Below are 20766 nucleotides of genomic sequence, written 5' to 3'. Positions count from 1 at the left end.
CTTTTAAAATCTCATTCGTTAAAACCTAATTCTAATTCTTCAAAAATCCAACATCCCAAATTTAATTTTCAATCTTGAAATTTACACTATTCAATTTCGTTCATTTAAATACCGTGTTTGTCAATTAGTATTATTATCATTTCGCATGTATCTATTTATCATCTTTTAAAAATCTCATTTATTAAAGTTAAAATTCTAATCCTTCAAAAATCCCATATCCTAATCTAATCTTTCAATAGTTCGTTTAAATCTTATTTTCATCAAATAGAATCATTATCTCATATATATCTAGTTATTTTAAAGTCTAAATCCTTCAAAAATCCCGTGTCTCAATTTAATTTTTCAATAGCTCGTTTAGATCTTATTTCCATCAATCAGAATTATAGTCTCATACTTACCTAGTTATTTAAAGTCTAAGTCCTTCAAAAAAATCCCATGTCTCAATTTAATTTTTCAATAGTTTGCTTGAATCTTATTTTCATCAAATAGAATTATAATCTCATACTTACCTAGTTATTTAAAGTCTAATCCTTCAAAAATCCCCTGTCTTAATTCAATCTTTCAAATATTCGTTTAAAATCTTATTTTCATTAAATAGAATCATTATCCCAATATTTATCTAGTCTAATCCTTCAAAAAACCCATGTCTTAATTTAATTCTTCAAATATTCGTTTAAATCTTAGTTTCATTAAATAGAACCATTATCCCATATTTATCTAGTCTAATCCTTCAAAACTCCTATGTTTTAATTTAATTCTTCAATGATTAGTTCAAATCTCATTTTCATCCCTTAGAATTATTTATCCCATATTTGTTTAGCTATTTAAAATCTAAATCTTTCAAGGAAATCCCATGTCTTAATTTAATTCTTCAATAATTAGTTCAAATCTCATTTTCATCCCTTAGAATTATTTATCCCATATTTGTCTAGCTATTTAAAATCTAAATCTTTCAAAGAATCACATATCTTAATTTAATTCCTCAATGATCAATTCCAATCTCATTTTCATCGCTTAAAATTATTTATCCCATATTTATCTAGCTATTTAAAATCTAAATCTTTCAAGGAAATCCTATGTCTTAATTTAATTCTTCAATAATTAATTCAAATCTCATTTTCATCCATTAGAATTATTTATCTCATATTTATCTAGCTATTTAAAATTTAAATCTCTCAAGGAAATCCTATGTCTTAATTTAATTCTTCAATAATTAGTTCAAATTTCATTTTCATCCCTTATAATTATTTATCCCATATTTATCTAGCTATTTAAAATCTAAATCTTTCAAGGAAATCCTATGTCTTAATTTAATAATTAGTTCAAATATCATTTTCATCCATTAGAGTTATTATCTCATATTCATCTAGTTATTTAAAGTCTGATTCTTCAAAGACTTCATGTCCTAATTTAACCTTCAATCCTAAAAATTCCATTACTCGCCAAAAATGTTATTTTCGTTAATTAAAATTCTTATCCCCTATCTATTTATTTATTTAAGGTCCAACTCTTCAAAAATTCAATGTCCTAATTTAATTTTCAATCTTAAAAAATTCCACTACTCATTTTCTATTCGTTTAAAATATTGTTTCCGTTAAGTAGCATTATTATCCCATATTATCTATTTATTCTAATCGTTAAAGTTTAATTCATCAGAACCCGACCTCCAAATCTAATTTCCAACCTCAAAAGTTCCACCATCCAAATATCGCCGTTTAATGATTATTCTCGTTATTAATGTTATCCCATCCACTTACTTATTCAGTTATTCATATACCAAAGATCTCATCTCCAAATAAATTCTTAAGTTTTCAAACTCTAAATTCACACCTTCAAATCTCTAAAATTCTATCTTTCACAATTATTTATCTAATCTTTATTATTTCACCATCGTTGTTATTCCATTTCCTTTACTTATTCACTCATCCATTCATCCCCTCATTTAAAATCCCGAACTCTCAAATCATTTTTTCAAATTTCCAACTTCGTTCAAATTCAATTTTTAAAATTCTCGTTCTCACATTTAGCTTCTAAAAGTTTGATTTTCAAATAAACTCTAAAACTCCAATTTTTAAATAACCTTCGAGATTCTAATTTTTCAAATAAATTTCAAAAATCCGATTTTCTCTCAAATAGTTTTAATTCCCTTCTGGTTTTCAAACAATCTTCTGCTCCTCTTAATTTTAATAAGCATGAACGAATTTTTCATAATTCCGAAATAATGGAGTCTGTGACATTAAGTCATGCGAAAATAAACGGGCTTTGGTGGGGGCCTAACATGGATGACTTTATGATCGATTGATTGATTGTTTTACATGATTGATTTATCTTACCTCTAACATGCATGAGATTATTCCTAAATTGTGCACTAACCCTCTCTATTGATAGCGCATGGTGGCTCGTTGCCCAGGTATGTACCCATTTTCCCCCTGATCGTTGTCTATGCATGTCTGAATTTTTATATGTGCATGATTATTCAGGATATTCATTGATTTACTCATCGATTGCCACGTTAGCTTCATTTTATTAGTAGAGACCCAACTTTAAGGACTCAGAAGGGTGTTATGATCTTTACTGTATCTTCCTGATAAGTAATCTGACCCCCGAACCTGGTCCGGTTTTTTCGTAGACCACCTTTTCTAAAATAAGGAGTCGTATTTAGAGTTTTCTTTCTTATTTTGTTTACCCTTTTAAAAAATAAAACAAAAATAAGTGACGACTCTAAGTTATTTTCTTAATCAATAAAAATCATTTTTCAAATGAAAATTGAGCTCGCCATCGAGTGGAAGCGCATGAGCTGAAATGCGGGGTCCACATCGACTATAAAATATAATTTTTAGTAGTTTCATCAAAGTCATAAAAAATACCTACTAAACATTTATATACGGGAAAAAAAGACATAATTTCATATGTCTCCACAAGAAGAGAACGTATGGATAAATTTGACATAATAAAAATAAATTAATACGTAAAAAAAATAACAAATTAAATACTTAAATAATAAATTATATAATTTTATATCTTATTTATATGTTATATAAATTTATTATTTTAAGATTATTAATTTATTCGTAAATAAAATATTTATTTATAATATATTTTATTTATCAATTTATGTTTATTGAATTATTGCTATATTCTTAAGATTAAATATAAATAATTATTATTAAATATATTTTTTTAATTTTAATAAATTATAATTTTATAATTTTTAATTAAATTTTAAAATAGAAAAAAATATTTACCTGAAGCTTCAATTGACCATTACAACTTTAATTCAAGAATGAAATCTCATTTACCAAGTAAGGTTTTACCCAAAAAAATAAATTTTTAATTGAAAATTATGATTTCAATTTAAAAATTGAAGTCTCTAATAATTATTATTTTAGTTAAAAAAATAAAATTTTCCCCATCAAATTCGTGATAACACTTGTAATGATTAACTTTACGGAGATCCGTTATATTCCGGAAGCTCAAGCTAGTAGCATTGGTCCAAACAAACCTCAATTTAGTGAATATAATATAATATGTTTATTTATTTTTTCTATTAGAACACCGCAATCAAACCTCAATTTATTGAATATAATATAATATGTTTATTTATTTATTTATTTATTTTTTCTGTTAGAACACCGCAATCAAGCCAATATCAAGTGCTAAAGTCACACCTCATACCCACACTAGAGTCTCATCAACCGTCCCATCTCTCTACCTCAATCCAGCTTTAGCTGTCTGAGGCCACATCAATACAGCCCACAGCTACCCTTCCCTACAATAATTCAGCATGCTTCGGCCGTCCAAGCAACCTCTCATACAAACTAGAACCCTAGCCGTCCAAGCTACACTGCACGGAGCCACCCACTAGCTGTCCTTGCCGCCATCTCACTGTCAAAAGCTCTCATCTAATTTGCCATGACTGCAAGCAACCACCCACCAGGCGTCCACTCTTTCAACCTCTTTTATGCCCTTTCTTTCTCTTCTTTCCAGACCATATGAATCCAGATTATTTATCTTCATTTTCCTATATTTTCTCTCTCAATCTCTCTCTCCCAACTTCACATGGCAGCAACAAAAGCCCTCATTCCCATCAAACTCATTTTTTTCCCATCGTTGCCACTCTCTCACCCGAGCTTTGCACCTCCATCCACCATTTTCTAGAATTCAGCTGCAACTGCTGGACGGCCTAGGCCGTGCCAGAAGCGAAATATAGAAGAAAGAGAAGAGCAGCCTAAGTTGAGCAACAGTTCTCTTCCTCACGTACCTCGCCGGAGTTGTCTTCAGTTTCGAAGCTGTTGTTTCAATCCCGAGCCCTTACCTCTACATTGCTGACGATAGCCAGCACACCATCCTCTTTGACCTTTCTTGCGAAGTGATTGACGACGCCATTGATCAGAGCTCCAACTTGATCAGCAGCTTTCATCAGACTGGCTTGAGCTGCGTTCACGAGAAGATTGGTTAAAAACTTGCATCTCAGGCCTTAAAAGCTCCATTTCTGGTCCTGCAATTCTCGGTGTAGCTGAAAAGGTGAAGTACTTTGGTGCTGGTTTTCTTCCCCGACGTGTTGACGTAGTTGGAAAGGTGAAGTTTGGTTCACTGTATCTATTTTATTTATTTATTTATTTGTATTATAATTATTAATATTACTTAGGTTTTATCCTCTTTTGTGTTTTTGAGCTTGCATTTTAAATTTTGAGACTATAAGAAGGGCGGGATTGTTAGTTTCATTAGAATAAGGCTTGTTTGGCCGAGAATATAGGAGGACGATGGGAGAGTCATGCTGATTGCATTGGGTTAAGAGGGTGTGGTCATATGATAACAGAGTTTTTTTGGAGGTTTTCAGAGGTAGTATAAAAACAGGGGAACCGCCTCTGTTACGAATCTTTCGGCTGTCATTTTTTTTCGTCTTGAGAGAAAAGCTTGAAAGAGGGCAGAGAAAAGGTTAGGGTTGAGAGATCTCTGGGAAGAGTGTTTGGTATGAGTCTAGACTGTTAGAATGTAATAGGGCTTCCGACTGTTTAATTTGGTATGCTTCGTCTTCCTTTCAGGTTCCATTTTCTCTAATTATTTTGTGTATTCAAGGAAATCAAGCCTATGATCCTCTGCTTTTGTCTTTTTGTTTTTTGGTTCGGATCAAATCATTTTAGATTTGATGACTATATTTTGTTCTCCTGTTGTTGTTCTGTGTTTGGTTATCTTGAAATTCTGATATGAATTTTTTACTGTCATTGCATTTTCTACCTTGACTCGGAATTTTTTTTAACCTAAGATCATTACTTCTAGTAAACCTAAGATCATTAACCTAAGATCATTAATTAATATTTTTTGAATTTGGATTTTAGCTACATTCATTTGTTGAGTATGTTTGAAAAAATTTTTAAAGGGGATTTTGAATATACATGGATTGAATCTCATGACAACAATTAAAGGAGACTTGGGAAATGAGAATCAATAAGTCCCACCATATATAATGCTTTTATAAATGAATTTTGTATCTCTCATTTGAATTTCCATCTGTTTAAATAACTAGTTCTCAAACTAAAGCTTAAATTATTTTGGGGATTTTTAAATTTCTTTATAATATTAGGAATCGTTGAGGAACAGTATGTTGTTCATCAAACAAAATAACCTATGATTATAATAGGATTTTGTTTGGTCATTGATTACTGCTCAAAAAGTGTTATTCCAATAGTTTGTAATTAACTCTTTTAAACATTTTTGAATAGTAGTTATTACCTTTTAACTTAATTGGCATGTTAAGGATCTTTGTAATCAATTCTAATCAAATTGTGTTAAGTTTTGGTGTTTTGATAATTTTTTGATCACCAAAGCAATCAGAGATTGAGGAGAGTTCTTTGGAATCTATGACAAAAGATGTCCAGATAGGGCGTATGAACACACCATAGGAGGTCGGAGGAACGTGGGCTGTAGGAAGGCTTGCTCACTTTAAGTCAATGATTCGGACAACATATCCGGATAGGATATGCTATCATCCGGGCTGTGATGTTCACGAGCGCCGCCATATTGTCTCCTAAGGGAGTCCGGATAGGGGAGCGCCGCCAGCTCATTCCACCTGAGGAGGAATTCCGTTCGCCGATGTTTCACATCCGGCTCCTGACGTCCTTTGGGAGAAGGACGTTTCAACTTCCCCGGTTAGACTTATCCGGGTCATTTTATAACGCTTACCCGGAGAGCATCCGCGGCCGCCAATTCAGATTATCCGAATAGCTTGGCTCAACAGACAATTCCGATTTGCCGGATCCGTTTCGCAGCCATCTGTGCAACAGCTATGCACAGCTGCAGTGTTCTCCTGAAGCTTCCTGATATTTCCGACCGACGTTTTGAGATATTTTGCTTTAGATATTTGATGTCTAAATCCCCAAACTCTCTTTGTAATCCACCTATCATAGGATTCCTTAGTCTCTAAGTAAGAACAAAGGGTGAATAACCCCATATATATAGTTTTGTAATCTTCTTGAAAGGGGGGGATATCATGTAAGATTCTGGGAGCTTGCTCTTAGAGACAACCTTTTGTATAAATAATTTATCTACAGAGCACTTGCTCTGCTTTTCATATATATTTGTGTTTTCTCGCTAGTTTTTCTTACTAGCCAAATAAGCTCTGAGGAAGTTTCCTCAGAGAATGAGTGACTAGACTTTTAGTTTCTTGGAGTTAAGGTTGTCGGGAAAGGTTCTAAGTGCAAGAATTTATAACTCTATGGTTTTAGCCATTAAGGAAGAGAAAGCGTGATCCTTTAATGATTTTTATGTTTTTAGTTAACTTAAAACACCTTCAATTCACTTGAGCCAACACTTGGTAAGGCAAGTGACCTCCATCCATTGAAATGCACTTGTTTATCTCTTGTGAACTTTTGGGAAGTGACTTGAAAGTAGGATTTTCTAGAATTGCCAATACTTGGTAAACTTTTGGACTCAAAGGAGACATTCATTAGTTATCTCTTGCGAGCTTGAGAAGGGAAGTCCAAAGTTAAAGATCATCTTGAATGGTAAATACTAGGTGAGAGGCACGAGCCATTACAAGTTGCATCAGTGAGAGGGAATTAGAGCAGAAATCCATTAAAGGGATGCATCTGTACAACACCGGTTAGAGAATTGGCTATATGTTAATTCTCTAATGCGAGGAAATGAACCAAATGACCGGAACTTTGTTTTTGCATGAGGAATCTCCTCTGTGAACCTAAACCTCCAAGGAATGTTTTTCTTCATAAGTAATTTCCCTTACTTTATTTTTGGTTAATTTAAAACCAAACCTTTTTCACTCAAATATCTTTATGTTTTTTTAAGCTAACCTTGAAATGAAAAAACACCAATTTAACTCTGAATTGGTATCAGTTGTGAGTTGAAAACCCTTCCCAGTGAATGACCCTATAGCCACTATGCTATGCTAGCTAAGGCTATCCTAGTACATGGTGTAATAGGTTATAAATTTTGTTGATTACTCCCTCAGTCAAGGAGCACCAGCTGGACATGAATAAGCTAAGACACCAATTGGGAACGAATCAGTCATAAATTCAATTGTGTTTCTTTAATCATATTTAATTTCTTATTATTATTCATCTAATTACTTAGATTTAAGTTTGTCCTTTAAAGTCAATGATTTTGTAGTTTATAAATTAAATATTGTCCTTGTAAGAAATGCTATACCTTGCTGAATAAGGTATGCAAACTTTTCCCTCACCGTCTTTATTTAAAATAAGGTATATAGGTGAACTTTATTTGCAATTTTTTTTAGATGTGTTGAAAAGCTATCGGTATGTAATGCTTATAGTGCAATTTGTTATTTATTACTCGCCATTTAAGTTTTATAAAAACGCTTTTAAATGCTACCAACGTATGCTCCTTTGCCTTATCTTTTTGTATACAATAGTATCTATGCATAATTCCTATGATTGGTCGACTTTGCTTTGTTTGATTTTTGTGTTAGTATGTCCTTATTGATATTGGGTGGAATGCTTATTGTATACGTTATGATATAGTTGTCTTTGAACTAATTATTATGTTGTATGGAAGCGCCTAACGGACTATGAAGGTATGTTCTCAACTTTTTGTGATTATTTTCTTGTTTGTGTGATTATACTTTGATTCGTGCTATCCATTTATTTACGCATTAATTACCATAATTACTTCAATTTTCATAGTAGACACCAAATTTAGGGATTAGTGGGGTGCTATTATTATGGTACTTTCTTGATAGGTAACATGCCCGTCGGACTTCAACTAGGGTTTTCCAAGAGAAGTTTTTCCAAAACAAAGAGTCATATTTTTTTTATGTTGTATTCTCTTGTAAAAAAAAATGGTGACTCCAATATTTATAAATTAGTTTTTCACAAATAAAGAAAAGCAAATCAAGTCATCGATTTGTAACGTGAAAAATGCATGTCCATACAATAATACAGTTCATTTTTTTAGAAATTGAACTTAACTTATCAACCCCTAAACTGAAGAAAAGGGGCACTCTTTTCAATGAAATAAAAGACCACGTCTTGGTAATAAGAGTTCAAGTAGAGAAAACCAACCATGCCTAAGAATGCCACTCCATATGATCCTCCAAAACTCCATAAGAATATGGCTTCCCAAGAGCTATTTTCTTTGTTGTTTGAAACTGGCGGTTTGACTGCAGGTAAGGAATTGGTGGGCGTGCAACTTCGCTCTAATGGCACAACCCACATAAAAGAGGGTTGCCCTCGTAATTGATTTGTTCAAATGTTGCAAATTGAAACTTCCTCTTTAGAGTCTTACCTGATAAATTGTTGTGAGCAACTGTGAAGATTGTTAAGAAATTTAACTCTACCATTTGTGCTGGAATTTGATTTTTCAATCCATTTTGGGATGGGTCCAAGCTTTCTAATTCCTTTAGGTTGGAAAATGTCTATGGAATAGATCCTATCAACTCTAGATAAGTTTAGAGTATGAATCCCACTTAGATTTCCAATTTCTGGAGGAATAACACTCGTCAATTTGTTCCATGAAAGATCCAATCTAGACATGAAGTATAAGATGTCTCCCATATAAGATTCGGACCTATTCTTTGTTATGAACTTTATTTCTTCACTTTAGCAGATGTCAACAAACTGAAATCCATATCCACAGGAATCGAAAGTTGATTTTCATATGAATATGGTTTTGGGGAACCACCCCACAACGTCCAAAAGCAATCCATAGAAAAAGTGTCATCCTTTAATGCAACTTCTCTTCCAAAAGTCATACTATCTAGGCAAGGAGGTATGGATTCGAAAAAATGATTATGAGAAAGATCCAGTATGCCAGTTGATTTGAGCTGACTCAAATGAAGAGGAATTGAGTCTTCAAGAGAAGAACCCTTAATTTTGAAAGTAAACTAATCTAAGGAGGAATTGGGCTTGATAGTTTGTTATCCATCAAATTCAATGTCACAAGAAAGGTAATTAGAACATGGGGTATAGGTCCAATTAGTTCATTGCTTTCCCAATGTAAAAACTTCATGTTAGATTGCCAAAGGGATAAAGGGCCAGACCAAATTTGTTGTGAGAAAGGTCTAAAAAGCATAGTTAGTTTGTAAAAGCTTGTGGGCACAGCACCATCCAAATAATTTTTAGACAAGATAAGTGTCCCCAAGGTTGAGAAGTCTCCAATCCAATCTGGAATTTGACCCATCAATGAGTTGGAGTTGACATCCAACGATTGTTGGAAAGAGCTATTCAAAAAACAAAGAGAAATCTCTCCCCAAAAGTCTTTGTTATCCAAAGACAAAGAGGATAACTGTGTCAAGCTTGATTTTGTGGGAAGAGTGTCATGTAAACTGTTGTTGGATAGCCTTAAAACCTCCAATGAGATTCAACCCATCATCACGTGCTCAGGTAGTTGTCCTGCGAGATTGTTGTTTGACAAATCAAAAGATTCCAACTATTCCCTGTCTCCCATCGAGGAAGGAATATTACCTTATAATGCATTTCCATACAAGTTTAAGATCCCCAACCTTGGAAAAATAGAGCCGATGAAAGATGGAAGATCTTGATGAACGCAATTCAAGGAGAAATCAAGCAAACGCATGTGGTAATGTATTGAGTTTTCAATTTCCTTAAATTATCATCTAATGTCGCATGTTTTATAAGTTATACACATTATTTTCTTCACTAAGATAGCTTCAATATGTGCATTAGTAGTTGATTAACTTTTGTTTTGTCGATATTTTTTAATTTTAATTTGGGTCCCTTGTTTCTAATGTTTCCCCTTGTTTCTAATGTTTCCCCTTGTTTCCCTAAATCCAGGTATTCATGTTTTCATAAATTCCCATATTCAAAATGGGATAAATTAGATAATAACAACATTAGTTAAGTCATCCCTGGAAGTGTTATTGAAAGATAATTTTGAAACATAAAATCGTGAAGTAGAAATCACACCTTGGCACACTAATGAAAAATAAAATTATTCAGTAGCAACTACATTTTAATAGCAGAATCAAACATACAAAAGTTCATTTATTTGGACACTGGATTTTGCTTATCAACCCCTCAATCGAAGAAAAGGGACATGCTCTCCAATGAAATAAAAGAGCATCTCTTGGTAATAGGAGTTCAAGTAGAGAAAAACAACAATGCCTAAGAATGCCACACCGTATGATCCTCCAAAACTCCATAAGAATATGGCTTCCCAAGAGCTATTTTCTCTGTTGTTTGAAACTGGGGGTTTTACACCATTTGGGACACAAGAGGGAGTGCAACTTTGCTCTAATGGCAGCCCACATAGAAGAGGGTTGCCCTCGTAACTGCTTTGTTCAAATGTTGCAAACTGAAACTTCCTCTCTGGAGTCTTACATGATAAATTGTTGTGAGCGACAGTGAAGACCGTTAAGAAGTTTAACTCTGTTACCATCTGTGGTGGAATTTGACCTGTCAATCTATTGTGGGATAGGTCCAAGCTTTCTATTTCCTTTAGGTTGGAAAATGTATGTGGAATAGATCCTGTCAACTGGTTGTATGATAAGTTTAGAGTAAGAATCCCACTTAGATTTCCAATTTCTGGAGGAATTGGACCTCTCAATTCGTTCCCTGAAAGATCCAGTCCAGACATGAAGTGCAAGATGATTCCCATATAAGATTCAGACCTATTCTTTGTTGTGAACTCTATTTCTTCACTTTTAGTGGATGTCTTCAAATTGAAATACATACCCTCGTAACTTAAAATCTGAGTTTGATATGAATATGTTTCTGAGCCTTCAAGTATAAACCATGTAAAGCCATCTCTAGAAAATGTGTCATCCATTAATGCAACTTCTCTTCCAAAATTTATATCATCTAGGCAAGGAGGTATGGATCCGGAAAGATGATTATGAGAAAGATCCAGTATCCTGATTGATTTGAGGTGACACAAATGAATAGGAATTGAGTCTTCAAGTTTATTTCCTTTCAAGAGAAGAAATTTCAATTTTGAAAGTAAACTAATCCAAGGGGGAATTGGGCCTGAGAGTGAGTTATCCCTCAAATTCAATGTCACAAGAGATGTAGCTTCAACCAGAACATCAGGTATAGGTCCTCTTAGTTCATTGCTTTCCAAATGTAAAAACTTCATGTTTGTTAGATTGGTACAAGAAGGAAGTGGCGGGCCAATTTTGTTGTGAGAAAGGTCTAAAAAGCGTAGTTCATTGAGTTTGCAAAAGCTTGTTGGCATAGCACCATCCAAATAATTTCTAGACAAGATAAGTGTCTCCAAGGCTGAGAAGTCTCCAATCCAATTTGGAATTTGACCCCACAACGAGTTAGAGCTGATATCCAATGCTTGTAGAGAAGAACTATTCAAAAATCCACGAGAAATCTCTCCTGAGAAGTTATTTTTATCCAAAGACAAAGAGAATAAATCTATCAAGTTGGATTTTGTAGGAAGAGTGCCATTTAAACTGTTGTTGGATAGCTTTAAAACTTTCAATGAGATGCAACCCATCATCATGTGCTCCGGTAGTTGTCCGGAGAGATTGTTATTTGACAAGTCTAAAGATGTCAACAGTTCCATGTCTCCCATAGAGGAAGGAATATTACCTTGTAATGCATTTCTAGACAAGTTGAAGACCTCCAACATTGGAAAAATTGAGCCGATGAAGGTTGGAAGCTCTCCGTGAATGCAATTCGAGGAGAAATCAAGCAAAAACATGTGGGAATGTTTTGAATTTGAGGGCAAATCAAGAACACCTGTCAAGTTGTTACTTCCAAAGCTTAGGTATTCTAGTTTCGTATTATTGTCTAATAACCATGTCGGGGTATCTCCTGTTATATTGTTGTGGCTAAGGTCGACCACTCTCAAATCATATTGACTCAGAAGAAAGCTCGGTACAACCTGGAGGGTGCAGTTGGATAACTGGAGAATTTTCAATTGGAATAGAGGAAATGGCCATGTTGGATTTTCAGTCTCAACCTTCAAATACTTGTTATTGCTAGAAAGTTTGAAAACCTTGAGTCTGGAGTGGTTGAAGAGTGAACCAAAATAGATTGAGCCCTCGAAATGATTATGAGAAAGGAAAATGTACTCGAGTGACTTCATATTGGAGAAGAGAGATGGAGGAATAGTTCCACGGAAATCATTTCTGGATAGGTCAAGCAAACGTAGGGATGTCAAATTGTTGAGGCACGCAGGAAGACTACCCTCAAATCCATTTCCATTAAGATCCAGCTTTTCAAGGTTGAGTTTGCATAGACCTGTAAAAGTGAAACATGTAATTTATAATTACAATTAAAAGTAGTGGCAATAACTACAAAGGAAAAAGTGTATTCTGGAATATCTTTGCTGATATGTCACCGCAATTCCTAAGATAACTTGTAGATGATTTTTAAATATGTTTTTAATTATATTTTTGTTTTTCTTAATAATAAATATGTTTAGCCTCTCAATATTTTTTATTTCTTGTTTTAGAAAAATAAAATTCCCTGGCATTTTTATGAAGCCAAACATGTGCCTGTTAATATCTAAAATGCCAAAGAAAATTTCATCGTTCAAATCTACATTTATAATTATTGCACATGTTATTCCTCGTACTATTTTCTCCTTTAATTCTTAAAATATATTCTAAAATAATGTTTGTCAATTACATGTTTTAGTTGACACTACTATTTTATTTAAATTTTTTAAAGTTGTGTGATAGAGTTAATAGGAAAATTTTAGTGATAAAAAGCAAATTAAAGAGATGCAAATGGAAGACTTAAATGTCAAGGAAAAATAGGAGAGACAAAAGCATAGAAAAAATAAATACATTATGCTATGTTTGGTTGCTAGAAAGTTTGATTAAAAATGCAAAGGCAAAAAAATTGGGAGAGAAGGTAAAAGAAAAGAAAAAGTGGAGCAAACTAAAAAATACATTTAAAGTCAATAAAACTTCAAATTTATTTCACTTATTTAACTCTTATATATAAAAATTAAATAATTAAAATATATATAATTTTCTTTCCTAGTAAAATAAATATGAAAAAATTATTTTTCTTAACATTTTATATTTTATTCCTTAATACTTTCTAGTAACCAATCATAACATTAAAGTTAATAAATTATTTATATATAATACTTCAAACTCAATTCACTTATTATAACTTTTTTTATATGAAGATTAAATGTTTACAGTATGTATAAGTTTTTTTACTGATTTTAGTTATATTTTATTAATTTTCTTTGATAATTTTAGCATTACAATCGAACATGAAAAATTTATTTTCCTTAAGATTTTTTTCTTTAGAACTTTCCAAGAACCAAACATAGCCTAATATTTATTGTACTATTACCTTAAACATGATAAAATTGACCTCAAAATGGACTCTATTGATTGATTCTATGTAACTCAATATGATGTTTGTACATGTGCATGTGTCATCAAACTTAAAATTATCAATCAAATTTAGAATTGCGAATAAGTCATACTTTTGTGTATAGGTGTTACTCAACGTGATGTGTGTGGTTAAAAGTTCAATTTAGATAAAAAAAAAAAAAATTGATGAATCATAAAGGAAGTACAGGGTAAAAATTAAAGTATTAAAAATATAATTTTAAATCAAAATATGATGAATCATAAAAAGTGCAATGTGAAATGTAATTAAAGAAAATTCAGTTGTTTCAATTTTATTTTCTAACTCTAATAAAGCTTGTTTTACAAATTGGAATAAGTATATTTGCAACTTAGAATAGCACTCACATGGGAACTAGTTAACAAATCTATGTTTGGAATCCATAAAAAATTTAAAATCCTAGCCACTTACCTTCCATGGATAAAGATCCATTTAAATTATTGCCGCCAAGATATAAGGATTTAAGATAGGTCAAAGTGCCAATAATCTGTGGAATACCACCCATTAAACTATTGAGCTCTAGATTCAACACCTCCAGCCTGCTCAAATATTTTAGTCCTATCAAACAATGGACAAATAGGTTAGCATTAAGAGCAAACTTAAGATATACCACATGCCTTTATTAAAGTTAAGATGCACGCACTTTGCAATTGTGAAGAATTTATATTATTGAACTCAACATTCAGAACCTTCAGTGAAGGTAGAGCATTTAAAATTGGAATTGTTTTGAATTAATTCCATCAAATATTCCGAACTCATGATTTTTTCAATCTTAGTAAGCGTTGGAAGCCTATATTAATAAGTAAATAATATTCATATGTATTGCTTATGGATTTGGAAGTTATACTCGTGATTAATTTTTAAGTTAGTGGGCATAATAGAAACATGGACAAGAATATCCAAAACAATAAAATATTTTAAAATAGTTTCAAATATAACTTAATTATTTGAAACTAATATTTGTAAAAGTTACTGTAGAATCAAAGAAAGGGTAATTAAGATTACCGTACAATTTTAGTTGAGAAACTTTAAGAACTAAAATGAGTAAAAACTAGAGTATGAGGATGCAAAAAAAGAAGAGAAAAAGGTAATAATATATATTGTGAAAAATTACAATATAAAATAATAATAGGAAGAAGAACATAAGAGAACAAAAACAGAAAATGTAGAATTTACATAATAATTTACGATTTCAACCAAAAGCCTATATAAATTGGTTCTATTCAATTTGATTAGAAAACAAACTAGTTTATGTCAATTGCAATAAACTTAAAATGCCTAAAATTTGGTATGTAAGCTAGAAGTCATTATAAGCTACAACACCTTCCTCTGATTCTCCGTACTTAAATACATTATCTGGAATTTTATAGAAGACAGGTTGTAGCTGGTGTTATTGCTTCCCTGGGCAGCCTATCTTGCTTATGATTTTTATAGTTGAGAGCTGGTGATATTAAATAAGACTTGTCCTGAAATTTATTTATTTTTGAAATTCTAATTTAGGTTCCTTGTGTTCCAATCCAAGCGAAAAATATTTGATGCAGCCCACGCCCAGTCCAAATCCATTGTTCCTGGCCCAAGGCCCAAGGCCCAGGCTTAGTTATCAGAGCCGAGGCCTTATGATTGCATGTGGGCCTTTTGCCAACTCTTGGGCCAGCTATATATAAATGAAAGATTCATTTACATAGTCTAGAGGCCAGGTATCAAACCCCTACGTGGTGGGGGTACAGAAACTGCAATGACAGTCTTTGGGATGGCTTCTTATTTTTGTTTTAAACCGTCACAATTTTTAGAAAACAATATTGGTATTATAAAAATATTATTAAACATGAAAAAAATAAAATTAAATCAAAATACAACATCTACAAAAAAAACTACATTTTCCTAGGTTGCACAAAACCCTTTTTCAAATGATAAATTCTTTGAATAAAATTAATGAAATAGACATAAAAACTCTCATTGAGCATGAAAAAGAGTTTTTTTTTTTACTTTTTAAAAATCAGACAAACAAGCCCTAAGGCACATAAAAGCTCTTTTGTTTCTTACCACAACTCCTACTCAAATTGCTTACCAATTGCTCAAAAAAGTAACAAGTTGGTTGAAAAAGTATAATAATACACTAATTTCCTGGGGCAACACACAATCTAATCTTATATTAAAAGTATATAAAGAGAGATGAAAAAAAGATGGAGAGAGGACCAAGAGAAGAAATAACAAATAGTTGTAAGAATAATGTAATTGCCACTTATTATTACTGTTCCAAGTTAAAATTGAAATCGATTTTCATTCTTGGATTTCACTTAAATTGAGCTAACATATTCAAAAAATTAAGGAACCCATAAAGAAGACAATAAAAGTTGGACTACTACCCAATAAACTTAATATTCATTTTTTTGTAAAAAGTTAATAATTAGAGAAATTTTAATGAAAGATGAAAAAAAATTAGAAAGGTGGTAAATGGAGTGTAAAACATAGAAGAAAGGTGCCTTAGGTATAAGGAAAGAGATGTTATTTAATGCCACAAAAATACTAAAGCTTAGTTTACCTTCCCTAAAATACTAATTTTAAATTTATACAAAAAAAATCAAATATAAAAAATAAACCTTTTTATACCATAAATAAATAAAACAAATTTTTGTTATTTTATTTTCAAATTCTATTAAACTATTGATTGGAAACCTAAAAATTATATTGATAATTTTTTAATGATCTATTTTTTATTTTTTTAATTCTTTGTATACTAATTAAATACAAAATAAATATTTAAATAAAATTTTAAATATTTTTAAACACTATCGTATTAAAAAAAAAATTATACATGTATAATTATTTCATTTATATTCTTAAATAAATTGAAATTATGTAAATCATCATTTTATTATGAAAAAAAAATTAAAGAGACTATATATATATATATATATATATATATATATATATATATATATATATATATATATATATATATTTAGTCTTTTTTTAAATCAAAATGATTGGATATTTCAATCATGAAGTACTTGCACCTACATTTATTATACAAGTACCAACTGAACTTGTTCATCCTTATCTTTACCATTTTCCCCATCTTATTAATTGTCATTTACAATTTTCATTGAAATTTTACTTTCTACATATCTAAATTATTTTCTCCATTCCACATGCAAATAATTTATGGTAAATTGGTAATCACTTTCTTTTGAATATTTTTTGTAGACTTTTGAGGAGCTGGTGAGCTCTGCCCCTGCAGATAGCTGTGTTCTTTATAATGGGTTGGGCTTTGGGTTCCCCTAAATTCCATATGTGTATCATTCTATTTATAAGCCAGATGTGTATCATTTCTTATTTCGTGAAATTTTTTTTCACACATAATCAGTGGAATACTACCTATTAAACTATTAAACATTAGATTCAACACCTCCAATCTTCTCAAATATTTTAGTTTTATCAAACAATGATACATAGGTTAGTATTAGGAGAGCATTGAAGATATACCACATGCTTTTATTAAAGTTAAGATGCACACACCTTGCCATTGGGAAGAATTTATATAATTGACTCCAAGATCCAGAACCTTGAGTGAAGGTAGGGCACTTAAATTTGGAATTGTTGTCAACTCATTCAGTCTAACATTTAGAACTCGTAATTTTTTCAATCTTAGTAAGCCTTGAATGCCTGCAATATTAATAAATAAATAATATTTATACTTATTGCTTGTGGATTTGAAAGTTCCGACTAATTTTTAGTTAGTGGGTATAATAGAAACATCGATGAGAATATCCAAGACAACAAAATATTTCAAAATAGTAACTACAAAATTAAACAAAGAGTAATTGAGATTACCTTAAAATTTTAGTTGAGAATATTTAAGAACTAAAATGAATAAAAACTAGAGCATGAGGATGTGGAAAAAAAAGAAAAAAATGATAATATATATTGTGAAAAACCATGACAAAGGATAATAACAGGAAAAAGAAAATAAGAGTACAAAAATAAAAAATACAAAATTTACGGAATGATTTACGTTGTTCAACCAAAAGCCTATATAAATTGGTTTTATTCAATTCGATTAGAAAACAAACTACTTATGTCAATTGCAATAAAACTTAAAATGCCTAAAATTTGGTATGCAAGTCGAAAGGCATTATTTGTACTATTGCAACTTGCTAAAGCCCATCATTCTACTATAACCCAAATAAGTAACAAGCTAGTTCCAAAAGTATAATAATACACAAGTATAGATAACTGGTCATATTGAGAGTTACTTTATTAATGGAATTAAATCATTAAAGCTTGCTTTAGAAAATAATTTTATGAGGATTTGAGGATTAGGCTATTGTTACAATATTCCCCAAGCTAAGTTCATTTGATTATGAAATTCAACTTTATCTAAGTCCAATACATAGTTGACGCATTGGATAAGCATTGAAGGAATGATAGACCCCAACATCCAATCTTATGGGTATACTTTTACTTTAACCATTAATCTTTATTTCACCTTTTTCCTTTACTTCCAAATCAAATTCTTTTTATCATTTCATAATTTTTAATATATTTATCATTTCATAATTTTTAATATATTTATTTGCTTTTCCTCTTCTCAATGTCACACTCTAAATTCCTCTTCGTTGGGAGACACAACACTTAGATGGTATTTGTTTTTAATTTAATACTAAATGCCATTTGCTTTCATACTATAGACAATTTGGTTTAATTTTTATTTTTTACTTATTGCTTTTTTTAAAATCTTTTTAATTGAATAGAAAAAACCAATTTTCAATTTGCTTTTGAACTTTAGATAATTTGGTTTAACTTTCTTTTTTTATTTATTACTTATTTTTTTATTTTATTTTTTATTAAATAGAAAAAGCCAAAATTAACTTTTTGCTTAATACTAAAAATAACTTTTGGAAACAATCAAAACACAATCTCAATACAACTATCATCCTTTTAATATTTAATACTTAACAGAAATAAAATAATAATAAAAATAAATAATTTAATACTTAATACTCTTAAATTACATTAAATTTTGTTTAGATTTAAGTAAAAATACAAATACTACATTAGTCTTTTATAAATTACTACAAGTGCATCCTTACAGTACTTAGGAAGAAGCCATTGAAGTGTTGCAAACATTCAACTCATACGGGTAATTGTACACTCAACTTCAACTGCAGATAATTAGGAAATGCAATATATTTATCTATTTTCTTATTAGCAAGGCTACTAAAGAATGGCTAGCAAAGAAACAGGCATTGGAATGCTTTTGCTATATATCATCTCCCTCCTTGCCCAATCTATATCTAGTCTAGATTTTGTGATTTTATCCAATTGCCTATGTGAATTCTTTATTTATTTATCCATATGGTATAAAACACAAATAAGATAGGAGGACTTGCTTAACTAGGGACATCTCTAATCAACTTAGGTAAATAACTAATTTGGTAGAAAATTAATTTTATTTAATTCTTTTATTAATAATGGTGAGAAAGTAAAACTTTCCTCATTACTTCTAATGAATTAAAGTAAAAGATTTAATCCCTAGCTCTCGTATACAATATTATAAATAATTAATAACATTAATATATATATTTAGAGTATAGAAATGAGGTAGTACTGTACAGTGGAATAAAAAAAAGGGATTTTAAATTAATAAAAATTTAATTTTTATTTTTAACTTCTTCTTTCGAATCAAATAATTTTTTTCTTCAACATTAGATTAAACCTGCGTAAAATATTTTGACAAAAATTATGATGCTTTTTCAATCCATGTAACCAAAAGTCAATCATATTAATTTATGGAAGAAGGAATGATGATACATTAAAAAAACGTAGGCATGAGAGAGAGCCACCAACCTGTCAAGTCGTTCAAAGACAGATCTAAAATTTGAAGCTGTTGGAAGGGAAGAAGTAGGGAGGCATTCAAGGACCACTTTCCCAACTCAAAGTGTCTGATATCACTGAGAGAAAGTCGGGTGACTCGGTTTGTTTTGTTATGACATGTGACATTTTCCCATCTGCAACAATCACCAACCTCTGCTCCCCAAGAAGAAAGGGCTGTGCCATTTGGGTGATTGAAGGAAGCTTTAAGTTGCAAAAGACCAACTTTTTCTTCCTCCATGCACCCTAAACTTCCATAACCAAGTAGTAAACTTAAAAAAGTCCCATAAACTGCAAGATACAAATTGGAAGAGACTTCCATCTTGCAGTTCCCAGTTTGCTATTTACTGCTGGATGTATTCTTATACTTGAGGATGCATATTTATAATAAAATTTACAGCTGCCGAGTTTGAAATTTTGAATAACTAAGATACTTCCATTTAAGATATTTGTACAGGACTTTAGCCTAATATAAAATTATTTATTGCATCTCTCTTCAATTTTAAACATTTTTTTTATAAAGTGGTCGTACTTCTAAAAAATAATTATGTCTTTTAATTTTAATGTTATATTTCCAAAAAAGTGGTCGCACTTGTACGGATTAAGTCAAGTCTTAACGCGTTATGAATACCTTGTTCTACAGATCACTCGTTCTACACGTGAAATGCAGTTTCTGCAAGATTTTCAAGTCTGAACGCGTTCTGGATCCTCAAATTATAAGTCATGTATTGACGCCTGTTTTTCACTTACATCATGTTTCACATATATGTCTCCATCTCTTTTTTCTACTTTCCGTCTTCATTGCTACGTTTTCACACTGATTGAGATTGAGAATGGAAGCGCTTTTAAGTGCATATACATATATGTGATTAGTGTGAAAACATAGCAATGAAGAAAGGAATCCAAGGCAAATATATATCCATATATGTGAACAACAATATAATAAAGGAATCCGGGCAAAAGATTTGTCTTTTGTCGAAAATGCAATCCATCCGGACATAGGCATCATGTGAAAGCTAGGATTTGTTTTTCGAAAGCGTGTAGGAATGGATGAAACCAACAAATTATGATGCAT

General features: G+C 31.2%; 1 protein-coding gene across 2 annotated transcripts in view; it reads right to left on the bottom strand.

The window, feature by feature from the left end:
• The window catches only part of LOC117924906 (receptor-like protein 9a), a 61322-nt gene extending 41290 nt beyond the window's left edge, over positions 1–20032 (bottom strand). The window contains exons 1-4 of one of the 2 annotated variants that reach the window (XM_034843643.1): positions 19668–20032; positions 17337–17483; positions 14229–14375; positions 10325–12683 (exon numbers count right to left, since the gene is read on the bottom strand). In XM_034843643.1, coding sequence (XP_034699534.1) covers positions 10501–12683; positions 14229–14375; positions 17337–17483; positions 19668–20013 — 2823 coding nt within the window. In that variant the 5' untranslated portion in view covers positions 20014–20032 and the 3' untranslated portion in view covers positions 10325–10500. Of the gene's footprint in view, positions 12684–14228; positions 14376–17336; positions 17484–19667 lie in introns of those variants that run through there. The other variant, XM_034843644.1, reaches the window with a different exon arrangement.
• Between the last annotated feature and the right edge of the window lie 734 nt (positions 20033–20766).

This window comes from Vitis riparia, chromosome 11 (genome assembly GCF_004353265.1).
Source record: "Vitis riparia cultivar Riparia Gloire de Montpellier isolate 1030 chromosome 11, EGFV_Vit.rip_1.0, whole genome shotgun sequence".
Taxonomy (NCBI): domain Eukaryota; kingdom Viridiplantae; phylum Streptophyta; class Magnoliopsida; order Vitales; family Vitaceae; genus Vitis; species Vitis riparia.
The sequence above is the reverse complement of the archived record's forward strand: the minus strand, read 5'-3'. Positions and strand labels throughout refer to the sequence as shown.